Below are 13,704 nucleotides of genomic sequence, written 5' to 3' on the forward strand. Positions count from 1 at the left end.
TTAATCAAATATATATTTATTTCAGTTATTTTCATGCTTAAGCCTGCTAAAATGCATTGTATGAGCGTCTGTTACTGTCACTGTTCATTACACTGTTTGGGTCAGTGTAACAAATGTTTAGATACCAGTGAAATATCAATTATTTAATCCAATTTTGATACAACAAAAACTACCAGCCTAATTAATGTGAATTTAAAACATTATTAAAGACAAGTAAGCAATCAGTAACAAAATAAAAACAAATAATCGAATTACAAATAGGACAAATAAATACAATAGAACAAAAAGGCTACAAATGAAATAAACAGTGTTTTCAGAGTTTTTCGGGTAGATCTCAGGTACAGAAATTTGAATAATCAGTTATGAAAAAAATGCATATTCATTACTCCATAAATTAAATATAGATGGACATTTTTGTAAAGTTGAAAAGGGTAGCCTATTTAGTCAAGAGCATTGAGTAATTTATTTGTCCTTTGTTTGATTAACATTAAAACACAGCAGGTTTATTAGACTGCTGTCCCTTTAAGACCGAACACATGGACCCCATTTGAACATGGCTATGTTCACTTGAGATATAAGTAACCGACTTTGTTTACTAGTATACTCGCCAAGACGGGCGTTTTTACATAAACTTGTGTGAATTCGTCCGTTTAAGCGCAAGACGTGAAAGACAATTAAATGCAGTATTCGCGCGCTGTCTATCAAGACGCTGGTTTGCGGAGCGCGCGCTTCGGATGTTTGTGTTTGTTTGCGGATTAAACTTCTTGACCTGCAAACGTCCTGTAATAATGTAGGGAACCACTCGTTATACATAAATCAGGTAACAGTTCGTGTTTTACTTTACTTGCATGTACAATTTAGTTTAAATCCAAATGACACGTGCTGAGTGAACGATCAGCAATCAAGAGCATTCAACAGAAGTGCGCTCGCTCTCTCGTCAGTTAACGTTAATAATAAGCTACATGCCTCGTTTTATTTTCTTTGCCATTGACATCCGACTGAACAAACTTTCCACTGATATCCCTCTGTTTAAAGGGATATGCTCGACCAGCTCACGCATCTGTGCCAGTGCGCGCTCAATCCACTGCGCGTTTTTCTCTTATCAGCTCGCGCACCACAGCAATGTGTTACTATACACACGCTGCCTGGTAGGCCTGTACCGGAGCATTTTTACGAGTACGAGTACATGAGCTCGGTATCGGTGCATCCCTATTTTTAATAATTCAAGCACTTGTCAAGTACCTCTTCAACAATATGGCTGTTTTCAAGGGTTTTCCAGGACTTAAATTTCAAAAAGTCAAATTCAAGAACTTCAAGCACTTTAAGCACCTTGTATGAACGAACCCTGGAAATATGTCTGCATTCTTCTCTTCTTACGTAAAAGCAGGGATGGGCATCGATGCAGACAATGTTTTCTTATCTTCTCAGCGACTGTTCCTCACTATCTCTCTTTTGGCTCTCCATCCCTCTTATTCTTCTCTGTTCAGTGCTAGTGAAGGTATGATGGCAATCTCCATCCATCTGCCCTCATAAGTAATGTTCTGTATCCATCTGTGCCTTTGGATTCTAGCCACATAGATGATGCCTGAAAGGGAGCCTTATGGGCAGACGAGGCAGACTACAGTACACACTTGTCAATTACCTGGTCAGAATGCACATACATACATACATACATACATACATACATACAATATCAGAATCCATTCCTGTTCACCCGCAACACTCTTTTTCTCATGGGCGGTTGGATGATGAAAGACATCGTAACCCTTTTCCAGAGATTTCTGGATCCCTTATGCCATCATAGCCCCTTTGGATCGTGTGACACTTTACTTCAAAGGCTGCTTCATGCCATTGAAATCAAAAGATGAGTGCATGTAAAACAAAATATTGGTTCGCTAGTTAAGATCTCTGTTTCAACATAGCTCAATGAAACACCCATACAGGACCACTTCATCAATAAATCAATCTTATCATCAAGCTAAAGAGGCGAGGACGTCAAACCTAGTGAACTGCTTCACCACCTATACAGGCAGATGGTTTCTTAAAGGGGTGATGACCTGAGAAATAAAATTTTCCTTGAGCTTTTGACATATAAGAGATCATCATACTATAAGAATATCCTGTAAGTTTCAGAACTGAAAACGGCCTTGTTAGTCCAATAAAAGCTTTTATTGACACCAGGCACAGCGAACGACAGGTTTTTCAAAGTGGGGATCTATGACGTCAAAGGGTATCAAACACCGCCTCCGCAGAAGAAGATCAACGCCTACTTCACCACTGCCTGTTCAGCCCCGTCCACCGATTCGGGCTTTACATGAAACTCATTATAATTATTATTATAAAGCTGCTTGGTTTAAAATTGACTTCTGTTCTTCATTCGTCGCTGCTCCAGTGGTTCCAAAACTGGGGGGCCTGGAGTTATAAAAAGGGGGGTGCATCACAGCTAAGAGATAGGGTACAGTCAGCAGATGCAGTAAGCAAAAGAAACTTTTTCAGGGTGAATCCTCCTTGCAAGGATTTTGTAAGCAAGGGGGACTTGAAAATGTTTTTATCTAAAAAAGGGGGGCTCGGCAGAAAATGTTATGGAACCACTGCGCTACACTGTTGACAATGGACCTTTTTTTTTTCGTAGAAATTTTGTTGAAATATCGCTAATGTGAGGTACCCTTAAGTCAGCATCCTACCCATCAAAGAACATCATATGCTCTACATACATCAGCAAATCAAATGCACTTTTGATTTCAATAGAGATTAACATTAAAGGGATAGTTATCCCAAAAAGGAATTTCATCATCATTTACTGATCCTCATGTTGTTGATTTATGGAGAAAAAAAATGACTATGGAAGTCAATGGGGTCCATTAACTGATTGGTAACTGACATTCTTCAAAAAAAAAAAAAAAAAAAAATTTGTGTTCAGTAGAACAGTTGTTCCCAATTCCAGTCCTCGTGACCCACTGCTCTGCACATTTTGTATGTCTCCCTTATTTAACACACCTGAACCAGATCATCAGCTCATTAGGAGAGACTCCATGAACTGAACTGAGTGTGTCAGATAAGAGATACCTACAAAATGTGCAGAGCAGTGGGTCACGAGGACTGGAATTGGGAACCACTGCAGTAGAAGGAAATTCATACAGGTTAAGAAAAACTACTCCTAACCCTAACCCTAACTACTGATCATTTAAAAAAATAAAAAAATAAATCTCAAAATACCTTGTTTTTATTTTCTGCAGAAGAAAGTCGTACGGGTTTGTAATGACATGAGGGTGTTACAACAGAATTAAAATTTTTGTATGAACTATCCCTTAAAGGAGAACTCCGGTCAATTTTAACATTGAGCTCATTTTTTTGTACATTTGGAGTGCTGTCAGTACAGAGAACAACGACAAAAATGGGTGTTGCCTACACCGAGTTATCCTCGTTTTAAAATTTGCACCCTGTTGACTTCAATGGGGCAAGTTTTAAACCTGCTTTTAGCCTCTTAACATCCTTGATGTGTCATTACAAGTGCACAGGTCATGTGAGTGATTCCTTCTGAGTGAACGCGGGTGAATCTGACTGCAGTAGATGTGAAAGATATTAATAAAAATGATGTTTATTCAGCCAGCGCACATACCTGTATTTACATCCTGTTTTCGGTCGAAGTCCACGGTAGTCGATTGTCGAGTTCACGCGCATAGGTTTAGTACCTATGATCACGCGCGTGAACTTGCAACAATGTTAAAATTGACCGGAGTTCTCCTTTAAACATATTGCTAAGCTAATGGTGCAATACTCTAATATGCAAAAAATAAGCTGCACATGTATACAAACACAGCTTTTACCTGAATTTCACAGGCAAAGAGACATTTATAGCCATTTGACTCAGCCAGCATCATCTGACCATTGTGAAACCATTAAAGCAACTTTATGAAGAGAATACAAAACCAACTCACCCCCAAAGCTGTGTGTATCGTCATAAGTGCCAATAAAAGCCTTGTGCTGGATAAACAAACAAACATATAAGACAATTATGAATAAGACATAGGTAAAGAAGTTAGATGCCTCTTTAAGGCACATACACTACCATTCAACAGTTTGGGGTCAGTCAGATTCTTGTGTGTGTGTGTTTGTGTTTTAAGAAGTCTCTTATGCTCATCGAGACTGCATTTATTTAATCAAAATACAGTAAAATAGTAATATTGTTAAACATTACTACAATTAAAATAATTGCTTTTTTATTGTAATATATATATATTTTTAAATGTAATGTATTCCTGCGAAGTCAAAGCTTAATTTCAGCATCATTACTCCAGTGTCACATGATCTTTCAGAAATCAAATCAGAAATAATCTAATTATGCTGATTTGCTGCTTAAGAAACATTTCTTATTATTATCAATAAATGTAGGGATCTAATCGTCTAATTAGGATCTGTTTGATCTAGAATGAATCATAATAAATGTCATAAGACATGCGAACAATGATGATGGGAATACTAGGACAATGGGGACTCTTACCAGAAAAGGAGGCTGGTCGAGGCGGTCCGGCGGGGGTGTGTCATCTCAGCCGCCACTCAGGGCATGTGCTACCTGTTGACCTTTCTCCACTGCCTCAGAATGATGTGGTCAGTGATGTAGCTATGACTCCTGACGTCCCGTCGGACAACTCACCCACCTGAGGGAAAAATGAAGATATGGATGAACGGGTAAATCACTGTAGGAATATACGGATAAACAATAAATGAGTGCTGGAATTGACAGTTGGGTAAAGGCAGATTCTCTCTCCTTCAATAACATTCCCAATGGCTGACAATATGGCAGAGGTGGTTATGTGAGAGGTGGGGGTGAGAAAGAAAGAGACAGGCTGAATCAATACAATAGATGGAACTTGGACAAAGTTGATCTTTCCGGATGGCTTCTTTTCCATGACACACAAGTCAAGACTGACAAAGATTATAAAGCAAACTCACAAAGGACACATCAAACTAGACAACATTGCAGACAGATGCATATCCAAGCCATACTATGACTTTAAAGTCAGAATTAAGAGGACTTTAACCATCATGACTGAGTTTATTGTAATGGCCGATATAATATTTTCATTTTTGTTGGCTACTAAATTAATTTGTTTTGAAAACTGCAGCTGGTCACAAAATTCAATGTCAATGTCAAGTACAAAGAGTCATACCAAATCAGGAATGGGGAATATTTTACATTTTTGTGACTAGATTTACTGTGGTCCTTAAATTTACTTGTTCATAATAATTAGGTCACTCAGACACACATTTCATTTTAAACATTTCAATTCAAAATGGTAAACATATATGAAATGGAACTTAATGCATAATAGGAGATACACTGGGAATCAAATATAGTGCATAAAAAAAGGCTAAACCGATTCTAAAACCATAATGTTTGTGTTTGTCACAATTGTAGCAAATATGGCCTATGCACAATGACCCATTTTGCACAATTTTGTGGGACCAATATCAAATAAAACATAATCTGCAGATCAGTTCTTCCATTTAACATTCATTAACATCACAAATCAAATAAAAGCAGGCATCATGTGATGCTTTATTACTTTAAAACTGTGTTGCCCAGTAAATCCAACATATTTTCACTCAGAGACGTACAACTTCTGTCACCTCAGGAAGGTGGTGGTCAGACTATATAGGCTACAGTGATTTGAACCCGTTATTCATTTCAAATTGCTAACATTCGTTGCATAAAATTTACATTTGACCATAAGCTATTGAGAATAAGCTATTTGTCTCCTTTTCTAAAGACTCGCATTAAACAAAACCAGTCTCCAGTATTTGGAAACAAATACACACGACATTCACAAGTGCAAGACCTTCACAAAACAACCAACTAGGCGACATCAAGTAAACATCCTCACCTGCTCCCGTAGTGTCCTGTAGCACCGTGGCTTTACATTAAGGCGTAAAATACAATACCATACAGAGAGGTGCACGCCGAAAACTTTATCAGAAACGCGCAAAAGAGTTGCTAAAGTGAACATGGGTGCGCGCTTCGGCGGCTCAGAGTTTGCTGTGACGTCATGGGGTCGGTTTCCCTATCCCAACTACAAACGGGATAATATGCCAAACGCACTTCCCTGTTGAACTCCCGCTGATTTGATATTCTTGAGGATTCACTGACAGTCCAAAAAATAGTAATTTCTCCACACTGAAAAGTTTCTTATGAGCAGGCCTAACTTACAAGTTTAGGCTTTATTTCTGAGATGGTCGCAGTGCTGCAGGTGGTTTGGCAGGTAGATTTGGAGATCCTCCTGCTATTCCACTCTGGACTCCTGAATAACGTGTGATTCTGAGATTGTTGCGGGCTGGACCGGTGGGAATTGCGTGCGGGTTCGTTCGTTGTCTGTGAGAAAATGGATTCTTGCTTAATATTGCGAGCGACGCTTTTCGGAATGATGTTGTTGGGACTTCTTACACCGGCACGAACTAAAGGGGTGAGTTTAATATTCAATTATTAGTGTCTTCTAAAACGTTTTACTCTTAATTCTTTCAACGTTTTAAACATGTATTTTTGAAGTACGAATCATTTTAACGAAGAAGTAGTATGGGGAGAGGGTGCTAAATTATTTAGCCTAATTCATATCTCTACTAACTAGCTGCGGATGTTATTGATGATAGCAAATAGTTCAGAGCACTGAAAGGAACTAATATCAAACACATGATATTGAAAACATATTTTATTTTATCAATGGTGTGAATAATGTGGGAGTATTTACACAGGCTAGCATTTTCTCACTAAATAGACACTCTCGCAAGTGAAGTTGCGTTCACTTGGGGTGGTAACCATAGCAACAGTAGGCTGCTCGAGCGCTTTCCGTTGCTTGCTTATATCGGACGGTACAAAATTGTTTATCGTTTTATTACACATTTATTGCATGTATATGACAACCCTTTGTTTAGGAATGCCTTTTTAGATGAGCTGGAGTACAACCATTAGGGTACGCGAGACGAAGATTGTGCCTTGGACAGAAATTTCCTTCAACTGAATTGAATTAGACTTGACCAGCCTAACGTTACTTGAAATCATGTTACTACCTTTTGACTCCCGTAGGGGCGCTCAATTGTGACGTCAAAGCTCCAATCAATCAAACTTCATAGATCTTGAGCTGTACTGTATTATGTGACAGTATGGGCTTCACTTCTGTTGAATGTTTTCTCTAGTTACCTCATTTTTCTTTGGGGAAAACGCGGCTCAAAGTTTAGCCCTGTGTGTGTGAGAGAGTGAGTGTCAAGGTTGCAATTTGATACCATTATGGTAGCCTACCGTGGTAGCCTACTGGCACTAGCCTACTGTTTTTTTGTGTGTGTGTGTTTTTTTGTAACGGTAGCTATTTCTCAGCATTGTACTGCAAACAAATAATGTAATTAGGTTCCTGAGTATTTATTTTCCAGCATCATATTATTTTAGCTATATGCATTTAGATATTTTAGTTGTGCAAAAACATTTTTGTAACTTTCTTTTTATTTAGTCTAAATGCATTTCCTAGTTTTCATCTGCTTTTTTGTTTGACAGACTTCGATCACTAGAAGAATTTATGACTGATTAATCTCTTACTCTGTTTCTTTCTTTCTTTCTTTCTTTCTTTCTTTCTTTCTTTCTTTCTTTCTTTCTTTCTTTCTTTCTTTCTTTCTTTCAGTTTGAACATTTCTCTTCTGGTCCTAGTGCAGTGGTTTTAAATCTTTTAGATGCCATGGACCCCCAAATATGATCATCTTAGTGCGAGGGCCCCCAGTCCTAAAATTTAAAAGGCAGCTAGCCTATATATTTTCATGTATAAAGACTAAATTTAGACTTTAAAAAATTATATTATAAATATGCATAAAATTGTGTTCACATTTCACTACAGTCTATTACTGTGCATAACTGTTGATGTATTATTTATTTATTTAATTTATTTTAATCCATTAATTTTATTTAATCTATGTTTTATTTGATTCTTTTTATTTATTTAATTAATTAATTTTTACACTGTTTTTCTTTAGACTTTTCCACAGACCCCCTAGCACCCCCTTGCAGCCCCCGGACCCCAGTTTACAAAACCCCTGTCCTAGAGCGTGTGTCATATACAGTTAGATATGCAGATTTTTCGGTGTTTTTATGTATTGCGAGTGTGGGGTCAGTATGATTCTATGTAACCCATCTCTCTGTCATATCAGAGACAGACATCTGTTTATGCAGGCTCTGTCTTGTCTTTCTCTCTCTCTCTCTCTCTCTCTCTCTCTCTCACGCCTGTCTCTCTGACGTACACGCAAACACTTATCAACACAACTGAATGGAACGTTTGAAGAGTAAACTTTGCATTCCATTATATTCATTTATTTAAAAAAAAGTCTGAGGTTTTGGTTAAGTCTGTTATTTGTGCTGCTAGAGATTTAGGCCACATGCTTCGGGATTTCCATGTTGTGTCAATTACGTTGTCTCGCAGGAGAGAGTTTGTCAAAACATGATTCCAGCGAGCTACAGAGAGCGACATGTTTGTGTTCAAAGTAATACGGAGAAAGTCCGAGATGGTTTTTTGTGGCTGGGTGGAAATGCGAGAATAAACTGGGAAATGCCAGGAATGTTATGAAGTCAATAACCTCAGCATCAGCCCTGAGGGTGAAGAAGATATAACTGAGTAGAGAAAGATGAGCAGAGGGAAATATAAGAAACTTCTCTCTTCTCTTCTCTCCTCTCCACTGCTAGAACTTAATCCCATATCCCGACAGTGACCTGTGTGTTTTTAGTCCATGGATTCAGCTCATTGTCCAGCCTGCCTGTTGATTCAGAGTCCCATTCATATTAAGCCTGTAGGACCCATCGTGGCCCACCGGGGGATTTACAGATGCAGGACGGACCCCGCCACGTTTATCTTTCTGCATGTTTGACCAATCAGAAGGCCTGACTGAGCTCAGCCATTCCAAGCTGCAGGAAGTCAGAAAACTAGTGTGTGATGTTGGGAAGATGCTGTTGATCAGGAATTTGAGTCTTTCACTTTTACAAACAATTTTAGCTGGTGGAGATGGAGAATAAAATGGATGACATTCTATAGACTTGAAGCAGGATTTAGCTGTATTTAGCCATACCTGAATAACACAGAAGACCATTTTAGAGAGGAAGAAATCACCTACTGTAACAACCACCTAGCAATCATATTGATACATGTCAACCAGATATAGGCCTACACAACCATTCAAAAGTTTGGTTTTGGTGGGATTTTTGTATGTTTTTGAAAGGATTCTCTTATGCTCACTTATGCTCTTATGCTGATGGCAAAGCTGAATTTTCACATCAGCAAAATTTTGCATCCAAAAAAGTCCATTGTCCATTGCTAGAGATGAGGCAACGCTCACACAGAAGTCAATTTCAAACCAAGCTGCTTTCTGTTTCTTTTCAAGGTCTTTCAGAACAGCGAATAAATCTGCATGGGGAACTTTTCCCGATCATGCAGATTCCTAATGGGATGAGTAGATTTTGCTTGCGAAATTCTGCAGAGCCGCTGTAAATGTGATCGCACCTTAATATGATGATCAAGAAAAATTACTTATCATGACATTTTTTTGTGGAAAATGACCATGATGCTTTTGTTTTTCAGGATTCTTTGATGAATAGAAAGTTTAGAAGACCAACATTTATTTAAAATAGTAATATTTTGTAACATTATAAATGTCCTCACTGCCACTTCTGGTCAATTGAACACATCCTTGCAGAATAAAATGATCAATTTCTTAAAAATAAAATAAAAAGCGTTGGTATATTTAACGAATTTATCAGGGAAATCCTGTAGAATGAGTGTGTGCTAAGAGATATTTAATGATTTGTACTTCTCTTCTCTCTGACAGCATTTCCTGATGGGTTTCCATTGTGGTGTGTTGAGTGTAACTGTTTTTGAATGACTGCCAGTCAGCTTCCAAGGGCATGTTAATACACAGTAGTGTTTACTGACTGTCTGCCTGTGAATTCTGTTGATACGAGAAGACATTTGAATGATGACTACAGGCTCTTCACGAGCAGACAAACATTAGCTTGATTATTTCTGACATGTATCATATTGGTGCCAGATCATACGCATACTAACACACAACTCTCCGTCTCACAGAGACTAGGACCTTACTCTTCGCTTCACTGCCCTTAAGTCTGGGAATGGTTCAATTATTTAAAACCAACACCAATGCTTTGCTGTGCTCACATTTCACACACTTTTTTTCAGTCTAATGTTCATTCCACACTCTCTTCTCGTCACTTTTTATCTGTTCTCATCCAACAAATTCATATTTTCATCATTTATGTTCTTGTTTTCTCTTCTTGTTCTTGTTTCATCTCATCTTTTCACGTCTTCTCATCTCATCACTTTGCCTTTGTTCTCTTTTTTTCCCTCTTAGTCTTGTCCAGTCTCGATTCTCATTTATATGAAATCATTTTATCCTTGCTTTTTACCGCATAAAATGTTTTTATAAATGACTGATGGATGTCTTTTTAATGCAAGACGTGTTTTGTACAATGGGGGTGCGTGTGCTCTGTGTTTACCTGTCGGAACGTGACTGAACCTGGGCACACCTGCATAGAGGCAATGCATATGTGAGCGTACACAAATGAACTCATTCTGCAGATCCTTTTGAAGCATCTTCAAGCCCCTAGCACTAGTGCATCAGGACTCAGGGCCGTTCTCAATCATCTTTAGATGTCTCAGTATGGCCGCATATTTTTTTGCACGTGTCTCTGTGTGTGTGTGTTGAAGTCTGTGTTGTGTCATATCTTATCTAGACTGTCAGCAGAACTTTAGATTTTTTCGATCCAGAGAGGCAACAAACTTTGTTAAAATTGATAGTAGTTCATAATTTAGGTTTAGTTTACGTTTAGATTTCACTTACAAAAAAGTACAATGTTTTTCAGACATGGTACCATGGTAATCATTGACGTACCATGTAGAAATCTCTTATGCTCACCAAGGCTGCGTTTGTTTGATTAAAAATACAATAAAAACTGTAACATTGTGAAATATTATTATAATTTAGAAGAACGGTTTTCTGTTGTAATATATTTAAAAATGTAATTTATTCCTGTGATGACAAGCTGTATTTTCAGTGTCATTACTCCAGTCTGCAGTGTCACATGATCCTTCTAATATCTAGACTCGTGTGGTCGAAAGCGTTGGAGCTACTCTCTGCATACTGACTTAATACATAAATATTATGGGAAGCGCTCTAGTCAGATGGGATTTAAACTTTGTCAGACGTCTCTGGTCACGTTCATATAAATAGCTTGAGGTTATTTTGTCCATTAGATAGAAAGGCCCATATTTACCCGCCCATGGACCATCCCATGAAAGAAATCAATACAGTAGTGGTTGAAAGTGGACAAAAGAGATGGATTAAAATACCGGGTGTAAATGGGAAAGTGTCTCCCTCGTCCACTTGTTATCCGAACGACCAAAACTCATCTTAATACCAGCAGGTGTAAACAGGGCCTTTGTTAGTTGCCTGTTATTACACACGTTCTCTCACAGAAAAAAAAAAAAAATGACTGATAGCAACCCAAATTACAGAAACTGCTTTGAAAATGTCATTGTTAGCAATGGCACTTTTCCTAAGATGAGAAACACAAAGAGATGAAGGCCCGGTTTCACAGACTGGGCTTAGGTTAAGCCAGGATTAGGTCTTAGTTCAGTTGTGCCTTCGAAAGTCACATCACCGGTGTATATCTTGAGACAAAACAATGGCACTGACATATTTGAAGATACGTCAGTGCAAGTGGCTTTCAGTTAAAACAGCTCGAACATGCATTTTAGTCTGGACTTAGACTAGCTTAAGCCTTGTCTGTGAAACCGGGGGGAAGAGTCTTCCTCTTCTCACAGTCTTCATCTCTCTCTCTCTCTTTCTGCAGGAAAATGCAGGTCTGTATCTGATTCTAGTCTGTTCTGATGGTATCTGTGCTATGGCATCTGGTTCAGGTGTTCCACAGCCCAGTGACTAGATCCATTCTCGACTGATAAGATGCAAACATGCACAACCGTTCCCAGGGGTTCATACAGGCCTATGCTTGAACCCATACACACCAAATACATATAAATCATATATAACTGCACATCACGTGTACAAATGAACTTAAATGGATTCCAAATTGTTAAACATTCCTGGACTGCTCCATCGAAGCCTCACATCCCAGTTTACAGCGTTTTCCCCTTCAGGCACGTGAGAGCTTTAATGTGTGCGTGGGTGTATGTCTCTCTATTTTCTGATAGTGTTACATGCACGGTAAAACCCAAACAACCCGTGTGTACAGATTGTCTATCACAACCCTTCTGATCACGGTGTGTCCGTATACAGACTTTCCCATTCTTCAGAACCACACATAGACAATGCACACAATGCCAGACAGATTCGGTTACAGTGAGAAAAACAGGCTGTCCCAGCGACAATGGTTTCGCTGATCTGAGATCATCAGGAGACATGTTGTGTCTTAGTGAGTTCAAGGGTACGTGAGACAGACAGGTCCACATGTGTATCTGAACTTTGAGATCAAATCTACAATCAGATGTTTTTTTTTGCATTTTTATAAACTATGCATGGACACTTCCTGTCATTCTGAGAGTCATTAACATCTTTCAAAAGATGTATTGTGCTTAATAGCATTATGTGGTGGAAAGTACATTTTTAACATTGAAATAAAATACAATTCTTTTGTCTTGTTAAGTCTTCATGCACTGGCTGTATACAAAATACACACCTTCATTCCCTCCACACGAAAGTCATTTAAAAAAAAAATGACCCCCTTAGGAATGCGAGGAATGCTTGAGTATACATAGAAAAAAACAAAAAATGCTCAAAATTAAAAATAAAATTCTAAAACTTTACCAAATAATTATTTTTATACACTTATATCTGCATACTAAAGAGAAAAACTCAAGAACTGACTTTAGGACCCAGCGGAACAGCTCATTTGCTCCATATAAAGCTATTGTAGAGCTTTTTGCAAGGGGCAAAATTGTTGGTTGTTTGGGAAATTATGCCATAACTAGTCCATGTCGTAAAATAATTTTCAAGCAATAAGTATGTAAATATGTACAGTATGTAAATGATCATAAAATGTACTAATTCTTTAGTAATAAACAAAGTTTTTAAAAATTAAATGATGATGGCACAGTAAAACATTTCCAAGGAAATTTTGATGAAAGAAAAAATAAACAAATAAAAATCATTTCATGGGAGATGATATTGCTCAATTAAGAAACACCCATTTATCATCTTCTGTTGTTGTCAAATGAAGCTACTATGCTTTCATTCACCTACCTTTCATAAAGATAATGTATGAGTCTATGATCTTAAATGGTATGTGAGGAACCCATGCTTGTCGCTGTCATGCCTTTAATTTTGGAGTTCATCTGTAACAATGCAAGTTCGTGCAGAGAGCCAGTTAAACTCCCGGCATTCCTTCGAGGCACGGATTTTATGCATTTTTTGATTATGTGATTCCATTTAAATTATGGATGTCTGTTTGGGCACATCCGTACCTTCAGTCAATTAACTCAGAAATCCTAACATTAAAGGTATAGCGGAGGATTTTCTTTTTCCGGGTGGATCATCAAGACTATTGGTCCTCCTAAGTGTCAATCATTCTGGTGATATGTTTACGTAAGGCCGTCGTACGTGCTCGTGCACACGATTCACACGATGGCGTGCGCTCAAAACACAGGTTGG

At 38.1% G+C, this 13,704-nt stretch overlaps 2 protein-coding genes across 2 annotated transcripts in view; one reads left to right on the top strand and one right to left on the bottom strand.

Moving 5' to 3' along the window:
• The window catches only part of col4a4 (collagen, type IV, alpha 4), a 73,642-nt gene extending 67,613 nt beyond the window's left edge, over positions 1-6,029 (bottom strand). Inside the window, exons 1-3 of the mRNA XM_084419538.1 lie at positions 5,886-6,029; positions 4,502-4,658; positions 3,939-3,984 (exon numbers count right to left, since the gene is read on the bottom strand). Of these exons, the coding sequence (XP_084275664.1) occupies positions 3,939-3,984; positions 4,502-4,545 (90 nt within the window). The 5' untranslated portion in view covers positions 4,546-4,658; positions 5,886-6,029. The remainder of the gene's footprint in view (positions 1-3,938; positions 3,985-4,501; positions 4,659-5,885) is intronic.
• Positions 6,030-6,319: 290 nt separating this feature from the next.
• Positions 6,320-13,704, top strand: part of LOC311297369 (uncharacterized protein) — a 36,568-nt gene continuing 29,183 nt past the window's right edge. Inside the window, exon 1 of the mRNA XM_084419617.1 lies at positions 6,320-6,461. Coding sequence (XP_084275743.1) covers positions 6,381-6,461 — 81 coding nt within the window. The 5' untranslated portion in view covers positions 6,320-6,380. The remainder of the gene's footprint in view (positions 6,462-13,704) is intronic.

This window comes from Rutilus rutilus, assembly GCF_951802725.1.
Source record: "Rutilus rutilus genome assembly, chromosome: 9".
Taxonomy (NCBI): domain Eukaryota; kingdom Metazoa; phylum Chordata; class Actinopteri; order Cypriniformes; family Leuciscidae; genus Rutilus; species Rutilus rutilus.